Source organism: Mobula hypostoma, chromosome 11, assembly GCF_963921235.1.
Source record: "Mobula hypostoma chromosome 11, sMobHyp1.1, whole genome shotgun sequence".
In the NCBI taxonomy this organism is placed as follows: domain Eukaryota; kingdom Metazoa; phylum Chordata; class Chondrichthyes; order Myliobatiformes; family Myliobatidae; genus Mobula; species Mobula hypostoma.
Window position 1 is genome coordinate 16,682,065 of NC_086107.1, and position 13,652 is coordinate 16,695,716.

The following is a 13,652-nucleotide window of genomic DNA, read 5'->3' on the forward strand; positions in this document are numbered from 1 at the left end:
CTAATTGTCTTCTTTCTTATAAAAAATTGTATATAATTTATTTCATTTATGTAACTTTAAAAAGTAACAACCATCACATAGACAACAGGAATTCTGCAGATGCTGGAAATTCAAGCAACACACATAAAAGTTGCTGGTGAACGCAGCAGGACAGGCAGCATCTCTAGGAAGAGGTGCAGTCGACGTTTCAGGCCGAGACCATTCGTCAATTGCTTAACCATCACATAGACCAATGATCAAAATTCATTAGTCCAATTATCATAACCATATACAACACTCAAAATTATACAAGTGGTTTCAGGTCTTGTATTCAAAAGGAAATCAAGTAAGAATGTATTAAAGGTTTTGCCATTAGCTAACGGAGGATATATATGAAAGACATATACCAGTATGAAATAGTTAAGACTGAATTATCTGTTTTGGTTCTACATATTTCCTGTAATTTTAAACATGGAAATAAAAAGTGAAGAATTTATACTTATAAATAGGTCTGTATGGTTAGCATTCGATCATTTGTTATAGTGATTAGATATTCTATCAAATCATTAATACACTTACTCTTAAATTTGCTATGATCCAAATCCACCTTCTGGTCATCACCAATTAGGATTTTAGCAGCAGTGTCAAGGCTAACCACTCGTGGCTTTGATACCAGGAATAACATGACAAATTTTTGACTCATTACTCTCAGGGATTTATCCTTCCGCCCATTTACTGAGGCTGTAGGTGAAGAAATTATATCTTAATTGCAAAATTGATCAGAACTTAATTCAAATAAATGAGTGTCTATTATTCTACAAATATGATTTGCTGCTTTATTTCTGAATCACAGTAACCAATCAGAAATATTTCTAATCATTGATACTATAGCATAAAGCTTTTCATATACAGTGGATTCCGATTAATTGGGCCAGCCGCTTATTTGGAACATAAACAACAGGAATTCTGCAGATGCTGGAAATTCAAGCAACACACATCAAAGTTGCTGGTGAATGCAGCAGGCCAGGCAGCATCTCTAGGAAGAGGTACAGTCGACGTTTCAGGCCGAGACCCTTCGTTGTTATTTGGAACATAATGCTGATTAATTGGAGCACATGCACTTGTATGGCAGTTAGATACAATGCTACTTTTTGAGCGAACAGTTTTTAAACATACTCAGTTGTGTGCGTTTATCTCCAAAAAGCAGTGATTTTTGTTACTGATTGTTAGTGAGAAATAAGCAGTACGACAATTCAGAACTGTTTGGCTCATGGCAGTTTCAAGCTTTCGGTCTTGGAGATGTCAGAAAATCATAAAAATGAAACAGTGTCACTACTTCAGCAAGTTAGGAACTATGAGAAATTCAAAGACATCAACAATCATCTTGAATGTTACAATGAAAATGACAATTTGGAGGAATCTATTGTCGAAAGTATTGTATGAAGGCAGTCTAATATCTACACTAGGCCATTTCGCAGTCAACCAAAAGAATGAGGCAGTTTACAGGTACACTGGATGAATTCCTTCATTGATAGCTACGAAACTGATAGTTTCATAATACTGTAGTAGTAGTATTGGTAGTTTTCCAATTTGTTCTGTATTGCATTTTAAGTACATAGTGTGTTACTCAGTTAAACGGTAGATTGTCTTTTTTATATCTTTTTAACTATTTCCATGAAATTTTGGTTAATTGGGCCAAAATGTACTGGTTCTGATGTATCCCAATTGACTGGTATCTAATTTAATTATAATGCAAGGTATCATCATACAAGAGCGAAGGGCATTGTGTCTGTGTTATCCAATTACTGCTGTTTTCTTTGTAACCTTGCTCTATCTAATACACTTTTGAACATTACTGTTGCATCAGGTTTTCCCATCATCTCAGGAAAGCATCCCAGATCCAGTTTGTTACATTACAAAAATTCTTATCTCTCTTTTGCCCAATCATCTTAAACTATGTGTTCTATGGTTACTCACTCCATTGCTAGTGGAAACTCCAACAAAACTCTTCACTAGAAGTATAAAAATAATCTTCATTTGAAATACTGTATTGCTAACTATGTCACATAAAAGCCTTGATGGAGCAGATGTGGAGAAGGTGTTTCCTATAGTGGGGGGGGGGAGGTGCATCTAGAACGAGAGGGCACAACCTCCGAATAGAAGTAAGTGCCTTTAGAACAGATGAGGAGGAATTTCTTTCGTCAGATGGTGGTGAATCTGTGGAATTCATTGCCGCAGACAGCTGTGGTGGCCAAGTATTGGGTATTTTTAAAGTGGAGGTTGATAGGTTCTTGATTAGTGAGGGCATCAAAGGTTATGGGAAGAAGGCAGGAGAATGGGGTTGAGGGAGATAATTAATCAGCCATGATGGAATGGTGGTGGAACAGACTCAATGAGCATAATTCTGCTCTTATGTCTTATGGTCTAAACCAGTTTGAAACTAAGGAATGACCATATGGCAAAGAAACATTACAAAATATATATCTGAAAGGAGACAGCAACTGTAGGAATGTAACTTGTTTCTAGACAATGGAAAGAAGGGGCCAAAGGCTTTGCTTTGTTACAGCATTTAACAGTGCTGTACTGGGGTGTCACAGTAGTGTAATGGTTAGCGCAACGCTGTTATAGCTCGGGGTTTTCAAGAGTTAGGAATTCAATCCTGGTGCCGTTATGCAAGGAGTCTCTGTACGTCCTCCCCGTGGAGTGAGCCATCTTGCCAAGAACCAGTGCTCATGGCACGGCCGTCATAATCTCACTCACACAGTCCAAAGACGTACCAGGTAGGTTGGAAATTGACCTGTGATTTGGTTAGGATTAATCAGGTTTTCTGGAGGTAGCTGGGATGGTGTGGCTTGAAGGGTTTACTCTGCATTATATAAATAAAGCATTTTGTTTTTATAGGATGTAAATTACTCTACAGGACGGGCACAGAAAATCAAGGCAATACACAACTTCAATGGGTTCTGCAATAGCAGAGATAATGCTGTTTGTGCATTAAAATTGTGCAAACAGATCAATAAACCTGAAGACATAAATACCTGCTCGAAATTCCATTCCAGGGAGTTCCACAAAGTACATCTCCTTGGGCTTCACTTCACCTTTGTTAGCAGAATTTTGTTCACGTAGTGGCTCTTTTACATATGTCTCATGCAGTTCAAATCCTTTCTTCTTAATGTTCAACATTTGTTCTGCATATTTTTGATCTTCACCAACATTTTTCAATGTTCCTAGTGTGTGAGTGAGATTATGACGGCCATGCCAGGTGTACCGGTTCTTGGCAAGGCGACTCACCATATGTAAGCTTTCTAGAACATTCACAATATCATAGATACGTCGACGTTCAACATCTATTGCAAGCAGACACAAAATTCCATTAGTTGATTAGTATATCATTTCCAGATGACTTAAACAGTATTTTAATCATTCTATTGAAGAAGGGTCTCAGCCCAAAACATTGGCTGTTTGTTCATTTCTGTGGATGCTGCCTGACCTGCTGAGCTCCCAGCATTTTGTTGTATGTTCAATTAAAAATAAGTTGTTTCATAAATTATACTCTTATAGTTAACTTAATTTTCTCCTCTCCATCTGAACTTGTACTTGTCAATGTTTTTACAAAGATGCATGATCCCCTCTATTACTATACTTAATTGAAATTGTGTGGAAAAGGTAAGAAATTTGGATAAAATAGTACGTTCATAGAGTTAATGCTCCATTAAACTATGTGCAAGCACCACAGGCAGAGAAACAAAGAAAACCTACAGCACAATACAGGCCCTTCGGTCCACAAAGTTCTGTTGAACATGTCCCTACCTTAGAAATTATTAGGCTTACCCATAGCCCTCTATTTTTCTAAGCTCCATGTACCTATCCAAAAGTCTTTTAAAAGACCCTATCGTACCTGCCTCCACCACCATTGCTGGCAGCCCATTCCACGCACTCACCACTCTCTGAGTAAAAAACTTACCCCTGACATCTCCTCTGTACCTACTCCCCAGCACCTTAAAACTGTGTGCTCTTGTAGCAAACATTTCAGCCCTGGGAAAAAGCCTCTGACTATCCACAAGATCAATGCCTCTCATCATCTTATACACCTCTGTCAGGTCACCTCTCATCCTCCGTCGCTCCAAAGAGAAAAGGCCGAGTTCACTCAACCTGTTTTCATAAGGCATGCTCCCCAATCCAGGCAACATCCTTGTAAATCTCCTCTGCACCCTTTCTATGACTTCCACATCCTTCCTGTAGTGAGGCGATCAGAACTGAGCACAGTACTCCAAGTGGGGTCTGACCAGGGTCCTATATAGCTGCAACATTATCTCTTGGCTCCTAAATTCAATTCCACGATTGATGAAGGCCAATACACCGTATGCCTTCTTAACCACAGAGTCAACCTGCGCAGCTGCTTTGAGCATCCTATGGACTCGGACCCCAAGATCCCTCTGATCCTCCACACTGCCAAGAGTCTCACCATTAATACTATATTCTGCCATCATATTTGACCTACCAAAATGAGCCACTTCACACTTATCTGGGTTGAACTCCATCTGCCACTTCTCAGCCCAGTTTTGCATCCTATCAATGTCCCGCTGTAATCTCTCACAGCCCTCCACACTATCCACAACACCTCCAACCTTTGTGTCATCAGCAAACTTACTAACCCATCCCTCCACTTCTTCATCCAGGTCATTTATAAAAATCACGAAGAGCAAGGGTCCCAGAACAGATCTCTGAGGCACACCACTGGCCATCGACCTCCATGCAGAATATGACCTGTCTACAACCACTCTTTGCCTTCTGTGGGCAAGCCAATTCTGGATCCACAAAGCAATGTCCCCTTGGATCCCATGCCTTCTTACTTTCTCAAAAAGCTTTGCATGGGGTACCTTATCAAATGCCTTGCTGAAATCCATATACACTGCATCTACTGCTCTTCCTTCATCAATGTGTTTAGTCACATTCTCAAAAAATTCAATCAGGCTCGTAAGACACGACCTGCCCTTGACAAAGCCATACTGACTATTCCTAATCATATTATACCGCTCCAAATGTTCATAAATCCTGCCTCTCAGGATCTTCTCCATCAACTTACCAACCACTGAAGTAAGACTCACTGGTCTATAACTTCCTGGGCTATCTCTACTCCCTTTCTCGAATAAAGGAACAACATCCACAACCCTCCAATCCTCCGGAACCTCTCCCGTCCCCATTGATGATGCAAAGATAATTGCCAGAGGCTCAGCAATCTCCTCCCTCGCCTCCCACAGTAGCCTAGGATACACCTCATCCAGTCCTGGCGATTTACCCAACTTGACGCTTTCCCAAAGCTCCAGCACATCTCCTTTCTTAATATCTACATGCTCAAGCTTTTCACTCTGCTGCAGGTCATCACTACAATCACCAAGATCCTTTTCCATAGTGAATACTGAAGTAAAGTATTCATTAAGTACTTCTGCTATTTTCTCCGGTTCCATACACACTTTCCCACTGTCACACTTAATAGGTCCTATTCTTTCACGTCTTATCCTCTTGCTCTTCACATACTTGTAGAATGCCTTGGGGTTTCCCTTAATCCTGCCCGCCAAGGCCTTCTCATGGCCCCTTCTGGCTCTCCTAATTTCCTTCTTAAGCTCCTTCCTGTTAGCCTTATAATCTTCTAGATCTCTAACATTACCTAGCTCTCTGAACCTTTCGTAAGCTTTTCTTTTCTTCTTGACTAGATTTATTACAGCCTTTGTACTCCACGGTTCCTGTACCCTACTATCATTTCCCTGTCTCATTGGAACATACCTATGCAGAACTCCACACAAATATCCCCTAAATATTCGCCACATTTCTTCCGTACTTTTCCCTGAGAACATCTGTTCCCAATTTAAGTTTCCAATTTCCTACCTGATAGCCTCATAATTCCCCTTACTCCAATTAAACGCTTTTCTAACTTGTCTGTTCCTATCTCTCTCCAATGCTATTGCAAAGGAGATAGAATTATGATCACTATCTCCAAAATGCTCTCCCACTGAGCGATCTGACACCTGGCCAGGTTCATTTCCCAATACCAAATCAAGTACAGCCTCTCCTCTTGTAGGCTTATCTACATATTGTGTCAAGAAACCTTCCTGAACACACCTAACAAACTCCACCCCATCTAAACCCCTTGCTCTAGGGAGATACCAATCGATATTTGGGTAATTAAAATCTCCCATCACGACAACTCTGTTGTTATTACACCTTTCCAGGTTCTGTTTCCCTATCTGCTCCTCGATATCCCTGTTACTATTGGGCAGCCTATAAAAAACGCCCAGTAAAGTTATTGACCCCTTCCTGTTCCTAACCTCCACCCACAGAGACTCTGTAGACAATCGTTCCACGGCGTCCACCTTTTCTGCAGCTGTGACACTATCTCTGATCAACAGTGCCACGCCCCCACCTCTTTTGCATCCAATCCTGTCCTTCCTGAAACATCTAAAACCCGGCACTTGAAGTAACCATTCCTGTCCCTGAGCCATCTAAGTCTCTGTAATAGCCACCACATCATATCTCCGAGTACTGATCCATGCTCTTAGCTCATCCGCTTTGTTCACAATACTTCTTGCGTTAAAATAGACACATCTGAAACCGTCGGTCTGAGCGCGTCCCTTCTCTATCACCTGCCTATCCTCCCTCTCACACTATCTGCAAGCTTTCTCTATTTGTGAGCCAACCGTCTCTTCAGTTCAGTTCCCACTCCCCAACAATTCTAGTTTAAACTCTTCCCAGTAGCCTTAGCTAACCCCCCCCCACCCCGTCCCGGGCCAGGATATTGGTCCCCCTGGGATTCAAGTGCAACCCGTCCTTTTTGTACAGGTCACACCTGCCCCAAAAGAGGTCCCAACGATCCAGAAATCTGAATCCCTGCCCCCTCAGCCACGCATTTATCCTCCACCTCATTTCATTCCTATACTCACTGTCGCGTGGCATAGGCAATAATCCAAAGATTACTACCTTTGCGGTCCTGCTTCTCCACTTCCTTCCTAACTCCCTGTAGTTGTCTTTTCCAACGCATGTCATTGGTACCAATATGTATCCCGACCTCTGGCTGTTCTCCCTCCCACTGCAGGATATCTTGGACGCGATCTGAAACATCCCGGACCCTGGCACCTTGGAGGCAAACTACCATCCGAGTTTCTTTCCTGCGTCCACAGAATCGCCTGTCTGACTCCCTAACTATAGAGACCCCTATCACTACTGCCTTCCTCTTCCTTTCCCTACCCTTCTGAGCCACAGGGCTGGACTCTGTGCCAGAGGCACGGCCACTGTTGCTTCCCCCAGGTAGGCTGTCCCCCCACAACAGTGCTCAAACAGGAGTACTTATTGTCAAGGGGTACAGCCACAGGGTTATTCTCTAGTACCTGACTCTTCCCCTTCCCCCTCCTGACTTTGACCCACTTGTCTGTCTCCCGTGGCCCCTGTGTGACCACCTGCCTATAACTCCTTTCTATCACCTCCTCGCTCTCCCTGACCAGACGAAGGTCATCGAGCTGCATCTCCAGTTCCTTAATACGGTTTCTTAGGAGCTGCAGCTCGGCACACCTGGTGCAGATATGGCTGTCCAGGAGGCTGGGAGACTCCAGGACCTCCCACATCTGACACCAAGCACAGAAAACTGGCCTCACACACATACTACTTCTTTTCCTCAATTAACACAGGTAATCCTATCTCGCCTCGTCCCGTTACCACCTAAGCCCATTGAGCCAAAGCCCTATCACTCTGCCACCTGCTGGATATGGCAGTCTTCTTTTTAAACTTTTCCCGCTCTACTGGCTGAATTTCATAATTTAATTAGCTCTGGAGATCATCAACTTTGGGCAATATTTCAAAGATTTTTTTTCTAATCAAAACACTCCCCCCCCCAAACATCGTACTCTATCTCCTTGCTACATATTTGCATTTTATAATGTGTGTGAACTCACTCAGCTCTGCTGCTACTTCATCCAAGCAAATATCATTGTTCACTGCAGGATTTGGATAGTCAGGATACCGTGCCAAGAATCTGTAGCACAACAAACCCAGACTCTTCTCTTTACGACTCGGATGAAATTCTTCTCCAGATAATTGATTCTGAAATTCACAGTACATTTGCCTTACTTTCTTCACATTAAGAGATGTTGATAATTTGTTTTTTTTAATTTTTGAAGTTATGGTACCTGTAAATTCTCAACTGCCTCAGAAGTATGGTCTTCATCCACAAGCAATTCCCTCTTCTTTTCCCTGTTCCTGATCTCCGGACTAGCAGCACTGATTAACATTTTCAGATTAGCAGTAGGAGTCCATGGCTCTCCAACAGTGCTGTCCTGAAGTTTTGTTGGAGTTGTCATGGTACTCAATTCTGGCCTGATAGCTCCTAATACTGAATGTGAGGTAGAAGATTGCTGCTTCAATGGTGTTTTTGTTGTTTTTTTATGCGGTTCTAAAAACTTACTTTCCTATTTTGAAAGAGAAAAAAAGACAAAATACAGAAACATTTGTTGTTTCCAAACATTGCATCAATTTCAGTCCATTATACTTAACTGCCATTTTTAAAGAAGAGTTAAGGTTTTGTCACAGCTTTGAAGACAGCACTTTTTAAAAAAGAAAACCAAACACGCGGCATATTCACCCTTGATTCTTTATTGGAATATGAGAGTCAAGCACAAGAGTAAGTACACAAAGTCTGTATTCACTATCAAGCACACACTTACACCTTTTACACCAATGTTCCCCCTAATTTATGACCAGTGTGCACAGAAATCTAGTGCTGTGCAATTTTTTTGCCCAGTGACAACATCTGTGCACAGAATAATTTCTTCAATAAAAACAGTATAAATAAGCCAGTTCTAAAATCTGCAGACAGATCATCGCAAACTCCCCATTGTCAACACCATCCATATCAGAAACCCGAAAAGGAAATATGACAGTGTACAATCATGAAATATACTTAACATGCCAATGTGGTTGAGAGTGACAATCTTTTGTGCACAGTTTAAATTCCTTTGTGTGCTAGTAGCAAGAGACGTGTGTACCTGCACACCTTAGAGGGAACATTGCACCAATCCCATTTTATTATCCCTTCAGCTTCTCTGAGAATCTCCCATTCACATGTGCCTAGGGGCAACTTACAGTAGTAAGTAAAACCAGTGGATCTAGACGAAGCTCCACTGTATCACAGAGAGAATGTGCAAACTGGACAAGACAGAGTAAGAGGTAAAGTTGAACTGGATTTATTGGTGCTTTGAGGTAGCAGCACCTCTAGCTTCACACCACTGTGCTCCCTCGCCGCCCCCCCCCCATTCAAACTTGTTCTTGCCTAACCAGCTAAGATCAGAGACAGAAAGACATCACCAGTTCTTCCATCTGGCACTGTAGCTCTTGCCTCATCAGATCATCAGCTCTGTGTCAGAAGGCAGCTGAAGTGAAAGAAGTCCCCACAATATCATACGTCTTTGTAACTAGGAAATAAGCCATTATAGAGAAACCCACCTTTTGGTTAACATCTATATCAGCTTCAGATTTTCCATTTCTGTCAGCCTTATTCAAGCTTTCACTCATGTTTTGCACCTTTAAACAAAAGTTTGTCTTCTTGCTTACCTAGAATTGGGAAAGCAAACTCCTATTATGTAGAGCATGGATCTAAATTTCAAAATAAAATAGCGGGTTTAAATAATAACAAACAAGAGGAACCATAAAATTACATAACTGTAAGAAAAAAAGATACTTTCAAAGAATGCATAACATATACAGGATAAAAGTAGTTCTTGAAAAGCCCTAAGCTTTTTACAGTCGGGCTCATTTGAAATACTCTAGATGGACTGTTGGAAAATCTTCCAGTTAAATCACGCACGGCAAGCTCCAAGAAACAGCAATGGATTGCATCAGTTAGTTTTGCTGTTGTTGATAGATAGGGGCTCAACTTTTAACAGCTAAATGTATTTATGCAACAAATTATGGAAGTTAGAGAACACAACATGAAGATGTCCAGACATCGATATCAAAGCCCTAACGCCAAAGCCCAGTGAGTATTTCCTCACTGGCGGACAAGTTTTCGTCCCGTCCTCGACTGACAGGCAGCCGGCGGGGCCAATCGGAGCCCCGTTACCCGGAGAAACAGCCCAAACAGTAGGCGGCGCCTACCTATCAGCGAGAGGAGGAGCCGGGACTTCGAGTCAACCAGCAAGTTCGGTTGGCTCCTGGAGGAAGGGAGGAAAAAAATGCGGCTTTTTGAAATTGGCGCGTAAACGAAAAGATCCCGCGCGCGGTTGTCAGAAACGCTCAAAACAGTAGGTTTTACGGCGGCGGAGTCAGGCAACCTGCGCAGAATTTAACTGCAAGGAATGGCAGATCTCTTCGTGATCTATGAAACGCAGAGACAGGAGAGAGAGGCAGAGGTTGATTGTCAGTGAGGCGCCCACCTCTCTCCCGTCTCAGGTCGCGGAGGTAGTTATTGTTTACTCTCCTCGATTAACATGTCAGGCGTTGAGAGGGAAGCGGTATGCCAGAGCCAGCGGCGGTTATCGGGCTGACGTTTGAATGGCGTTTCCCGCTGGGCATTCGAGGACACGAGCCCGCGCATAACGGGGTTCGAATCCGGATCCCGCGGGCTCGGGGAGGGGTCTGAGTGCGAGAGGGGGCGGGGCGAAGCGAGGGGGGGGGGCAGAGGGGGCGGGGCGAGAGGAGGGTGGACAGAGGGGGCGGGGCTAGGGACAGAGGGATGGGAGCGGGTAAGTAACTGAGGGAGGAGGGGGACATGTCAAGTGGAGGGGGCGGGGAGTGATGTCCTATCCTGGAGGTTAGAGGTGCGGCAGGAAGATCTAAGCGAGCCTGACCCCTGGGGGAAGAAGTATAGGGGGCAGTTGTGACCCCTTGGGGTGGGAGAAGATCAGACGTGGTTAGGGAAAGTTCTAACCCCGGAGGAAGAGTTGGAGGGCCGGGATCTGACTCCTAGAGTAAGATAGGGAGGGAGAGTCTAACCCTGTTGGGAAAAGGGAGCAGGGGAAAGTCTGATGGGAAGTAGGGGGTCATTTGATTCTATAGCGAGGGGGAAAGATGCGCGAAAAGGTTTTGTGGGGGGGGGGACTTCTTCGTCTCTCAAAGTATTGAGAAAAATGAGAACTAAAGCAGAAGCACCCAGTCCGCCTCCAAGAGCATCGTGTCCGCAGTGAATGAGAAATCTCTGCTGGATATGGGCAGGAGGACGCTCCGCGGGGTTGAGAGTTGTGATCGTCGTGACATTGTTTCTTCTTTGAATATCAGGCGAGAATATAACAGCTCGGACTGGGACTGGGAACATTGCCTTGTAGGACTGTCCCCGAATGCATGGTACAACCATCATCACCCACTGCGAGTAAATATATAACGCTCCTGATCAGTGGAACCTTTTCCAACGTCAGCTAACTTCACAGCCCTCGCCCTCCAGTAACCCGCCAGTTTCTCGTCCCCAAATAGTTAACAGGTTGCTCAGTCTGACGTATTGTCCCCTGACCCCCCCAGCAACTCACTTTACGCCTCTCTCCCCTCATTGCTTAAGAGTTTGGCTGCTAATGTAATCGTGTTTGACAATCTTTTAAATTGAAACTGCAGTTGTATCGATCAAAGCTGCAGCGTTGATTTTCGGCGCCACAACAGAACCCTCTCACTGAGTCACTCTCATGATCATATCAACAATCGGTGTTTGCATCGGTATCTAACGTCTTCCATATACACAGAGGAAACAATTTACCTCTTAATAAACACCTTACCCCAAAACATTAAGCAAAGTTGAAGTTTCTTTTAATTTTACAAAAACCTTACCCGAAGAGTCTTTTCCATTTAATCACTCACTGGCGTGTGGGTGGGATAACAAAATTACTTAAAGTAATTCCATTGAACGGTTATAACTTCTGTTCTCATTACACAGACCTGTAAGATGTTTGCCCTTTTCAAGAATGAAAAAATCAGTAAGATGCTTTGCTTCCTTCATTTGCAGCCCAGGAGAAAAGTGGAAATTTGTTCTTTGTACCGCCGCTGCCATTTGATGGAATCCCGCCCCGGTATGGCTCCTCCCCTTCCAAAACTTCTCCGCCAATCATAATACGCGCAATAACTCCCTCTGACCAATCCCGAAGCGTAGACAACTTTCAGACAGGAATGTAAAATTGGCGGGGGAAAGAGCGCGCAAAAAAAAGCCTGCAGTTTAAAAATCATGTTAGCTGCAACATCTCCCGTTTGCAATTACTTGTCATTTAGACTTTGTGGTGTGTGTATTAATTTTTGATATTAATTACAGATTTGTTTTACTTGTGTCGATACCTGCGACAATGACTGTTCCTCACGTATCATTTCGGACGGTTATCTGTTCCAACATTTTCATTCGAAATTGCTCAAGTAACACGTTACTGGTGAATGCTCAAAGTAACTGGTGAATGCTGACAAAGTACTTCCATGGCAGATGAATTTCCGGAAAACATCGTTTTCCTAAAAGAAAATATTGGATGTGGAACAGACAGCAGCATTTTAAAGCTGGTATTAGCACTTTGTGAACTTGCTATCTTCGGCGCCAAATTGAAATTGAAACAAAAGGATGGCGCTATGGGGTTTGAAGAATCTTGTTCAAAGTAGCCTGTCTAAGGTTCAATCTGACGACTCATTAGAAAAGCAGATGTGATACGTTCATTTTGCTATCGTTTTGACTAATATCTTAATGTATACAGGCACCACTAAAAGAATGGGAAACAATTTTCCGAATGGAAATAAAGAAGGAGCGCTTATCACAACACTTTACGTGTTTGAAAAAAAAGAGAATGACAATCCATAATTAAACGATTCAAAATAGATTGAAAACTATTACTCAAGTATCAATCGGCTGAGAATTTTAATAGAAGTAAGTAAGTCATCACGGCAGTGTAAATTTCACAGATAAAATAACTATTCATTGAGACTTTAAACAGATCTGGATTCGTTCATTCTAAAGTTTAATGGACGATATTTATGCAACCAAAAACCGACTCCTGGATATCAATTTTAACTTTCATTCGGTTCTATATTAATTAATTCTGAGAGAGCGATGTTGGCACTTGGGATGACAAGCATGCGTAGCGTGAGAGGGTCTTCTAGAAGCTGTAGAATTAAGCGAAAGAATTATACTGAATGGAAACAGGCCCTTCATCCCACTGAGTCTTATCAGTCCCGTCTATATTCCCAGTAACCCAATAGTAATATTCTATGCCACAGAATTTCAAGGGTTTATCTAAATACTTCGTAGGAAATAGTGAGACTGCATGCCTTCACTATTCCCTCAGGCATATGTTCCAGATTTTTGCCGAAAAATTTAAAAATCCTCAAATTCCCTTTAAAATCCCTACCATTAAACCTATATCCTCTGTTTTCTCAAAACTTCTGCTAAAGGGAAAAGTTTCTCATTCTCTACCCTTTCCATGTCCCTTTTAATTATGTATAACTGTCAGGTCCCTCCTCAGCTTCCAATGTAAACAAAGCCAACAAATCCATTCTCTCCTGATAGCTAAATATTCCCAGAAACATCCTTGTGAATCTCCTCTGCACTCTCTCCAGTGCAATCACACTCCTTTCTCACAGTGCAGCAACCAACATTATTCAGCACTCCTTAACATTTTATATTTTGCATGATAATCTCTCTTATTATTTTCAGTGCCTGGTTAATGAAGGCAAGT

General features: G+C 42.6%; 1 protein-coding gene across 4 annotated transcripts in view; it reads right to left on the reverse strand.

Annotated features, from left to right (window-relative positions):
• The window catches only part of e2f8 (E2F transcription factor 8), a 28,731-nt gene extending 16,732 nt beyond the window's left edge, over positions 1-11,999 (reverse strand). The window contains exons 1-6 of one of the 4 annotated variants that reach the window (XM_063063137.1): positions 11,776-11,999; positions 9,469-9,618; positions 8,157-8,435; positions 7,923-8,070; positions 3,018-3,326; positions 559-720 (exon numbers count right to left, since the gene is read on the reverse strand). In XM_063063137.1, coding sequence (XP_062919207.1) covers positions 559-720; positions 3,018-3,326; positions 7,923-8,070; positions 8,157-8,435; positions 9,469-9,537 — 967 coding nt within the window. In that variant the 5' untranslated portion in view covers positions 9,538-9,618; positions 11,776-11,999. Of the gene's footprint in view, positions 1-558; positions 721-3,017; positions 3,327-7,922; positions 8,071-8,156; positions 8,436-9,468; positions 9,619-11,770 lie in introns of all 4 variants that reach the window. The other 3 variants (XM_063063136.1, XM_063063139.1, XM_063063138.1) reach the window with 3 other exon arrangements.
• Between the last annotated feature and the right edge of the window lie 1,653 nt (positions 12,000-13,652).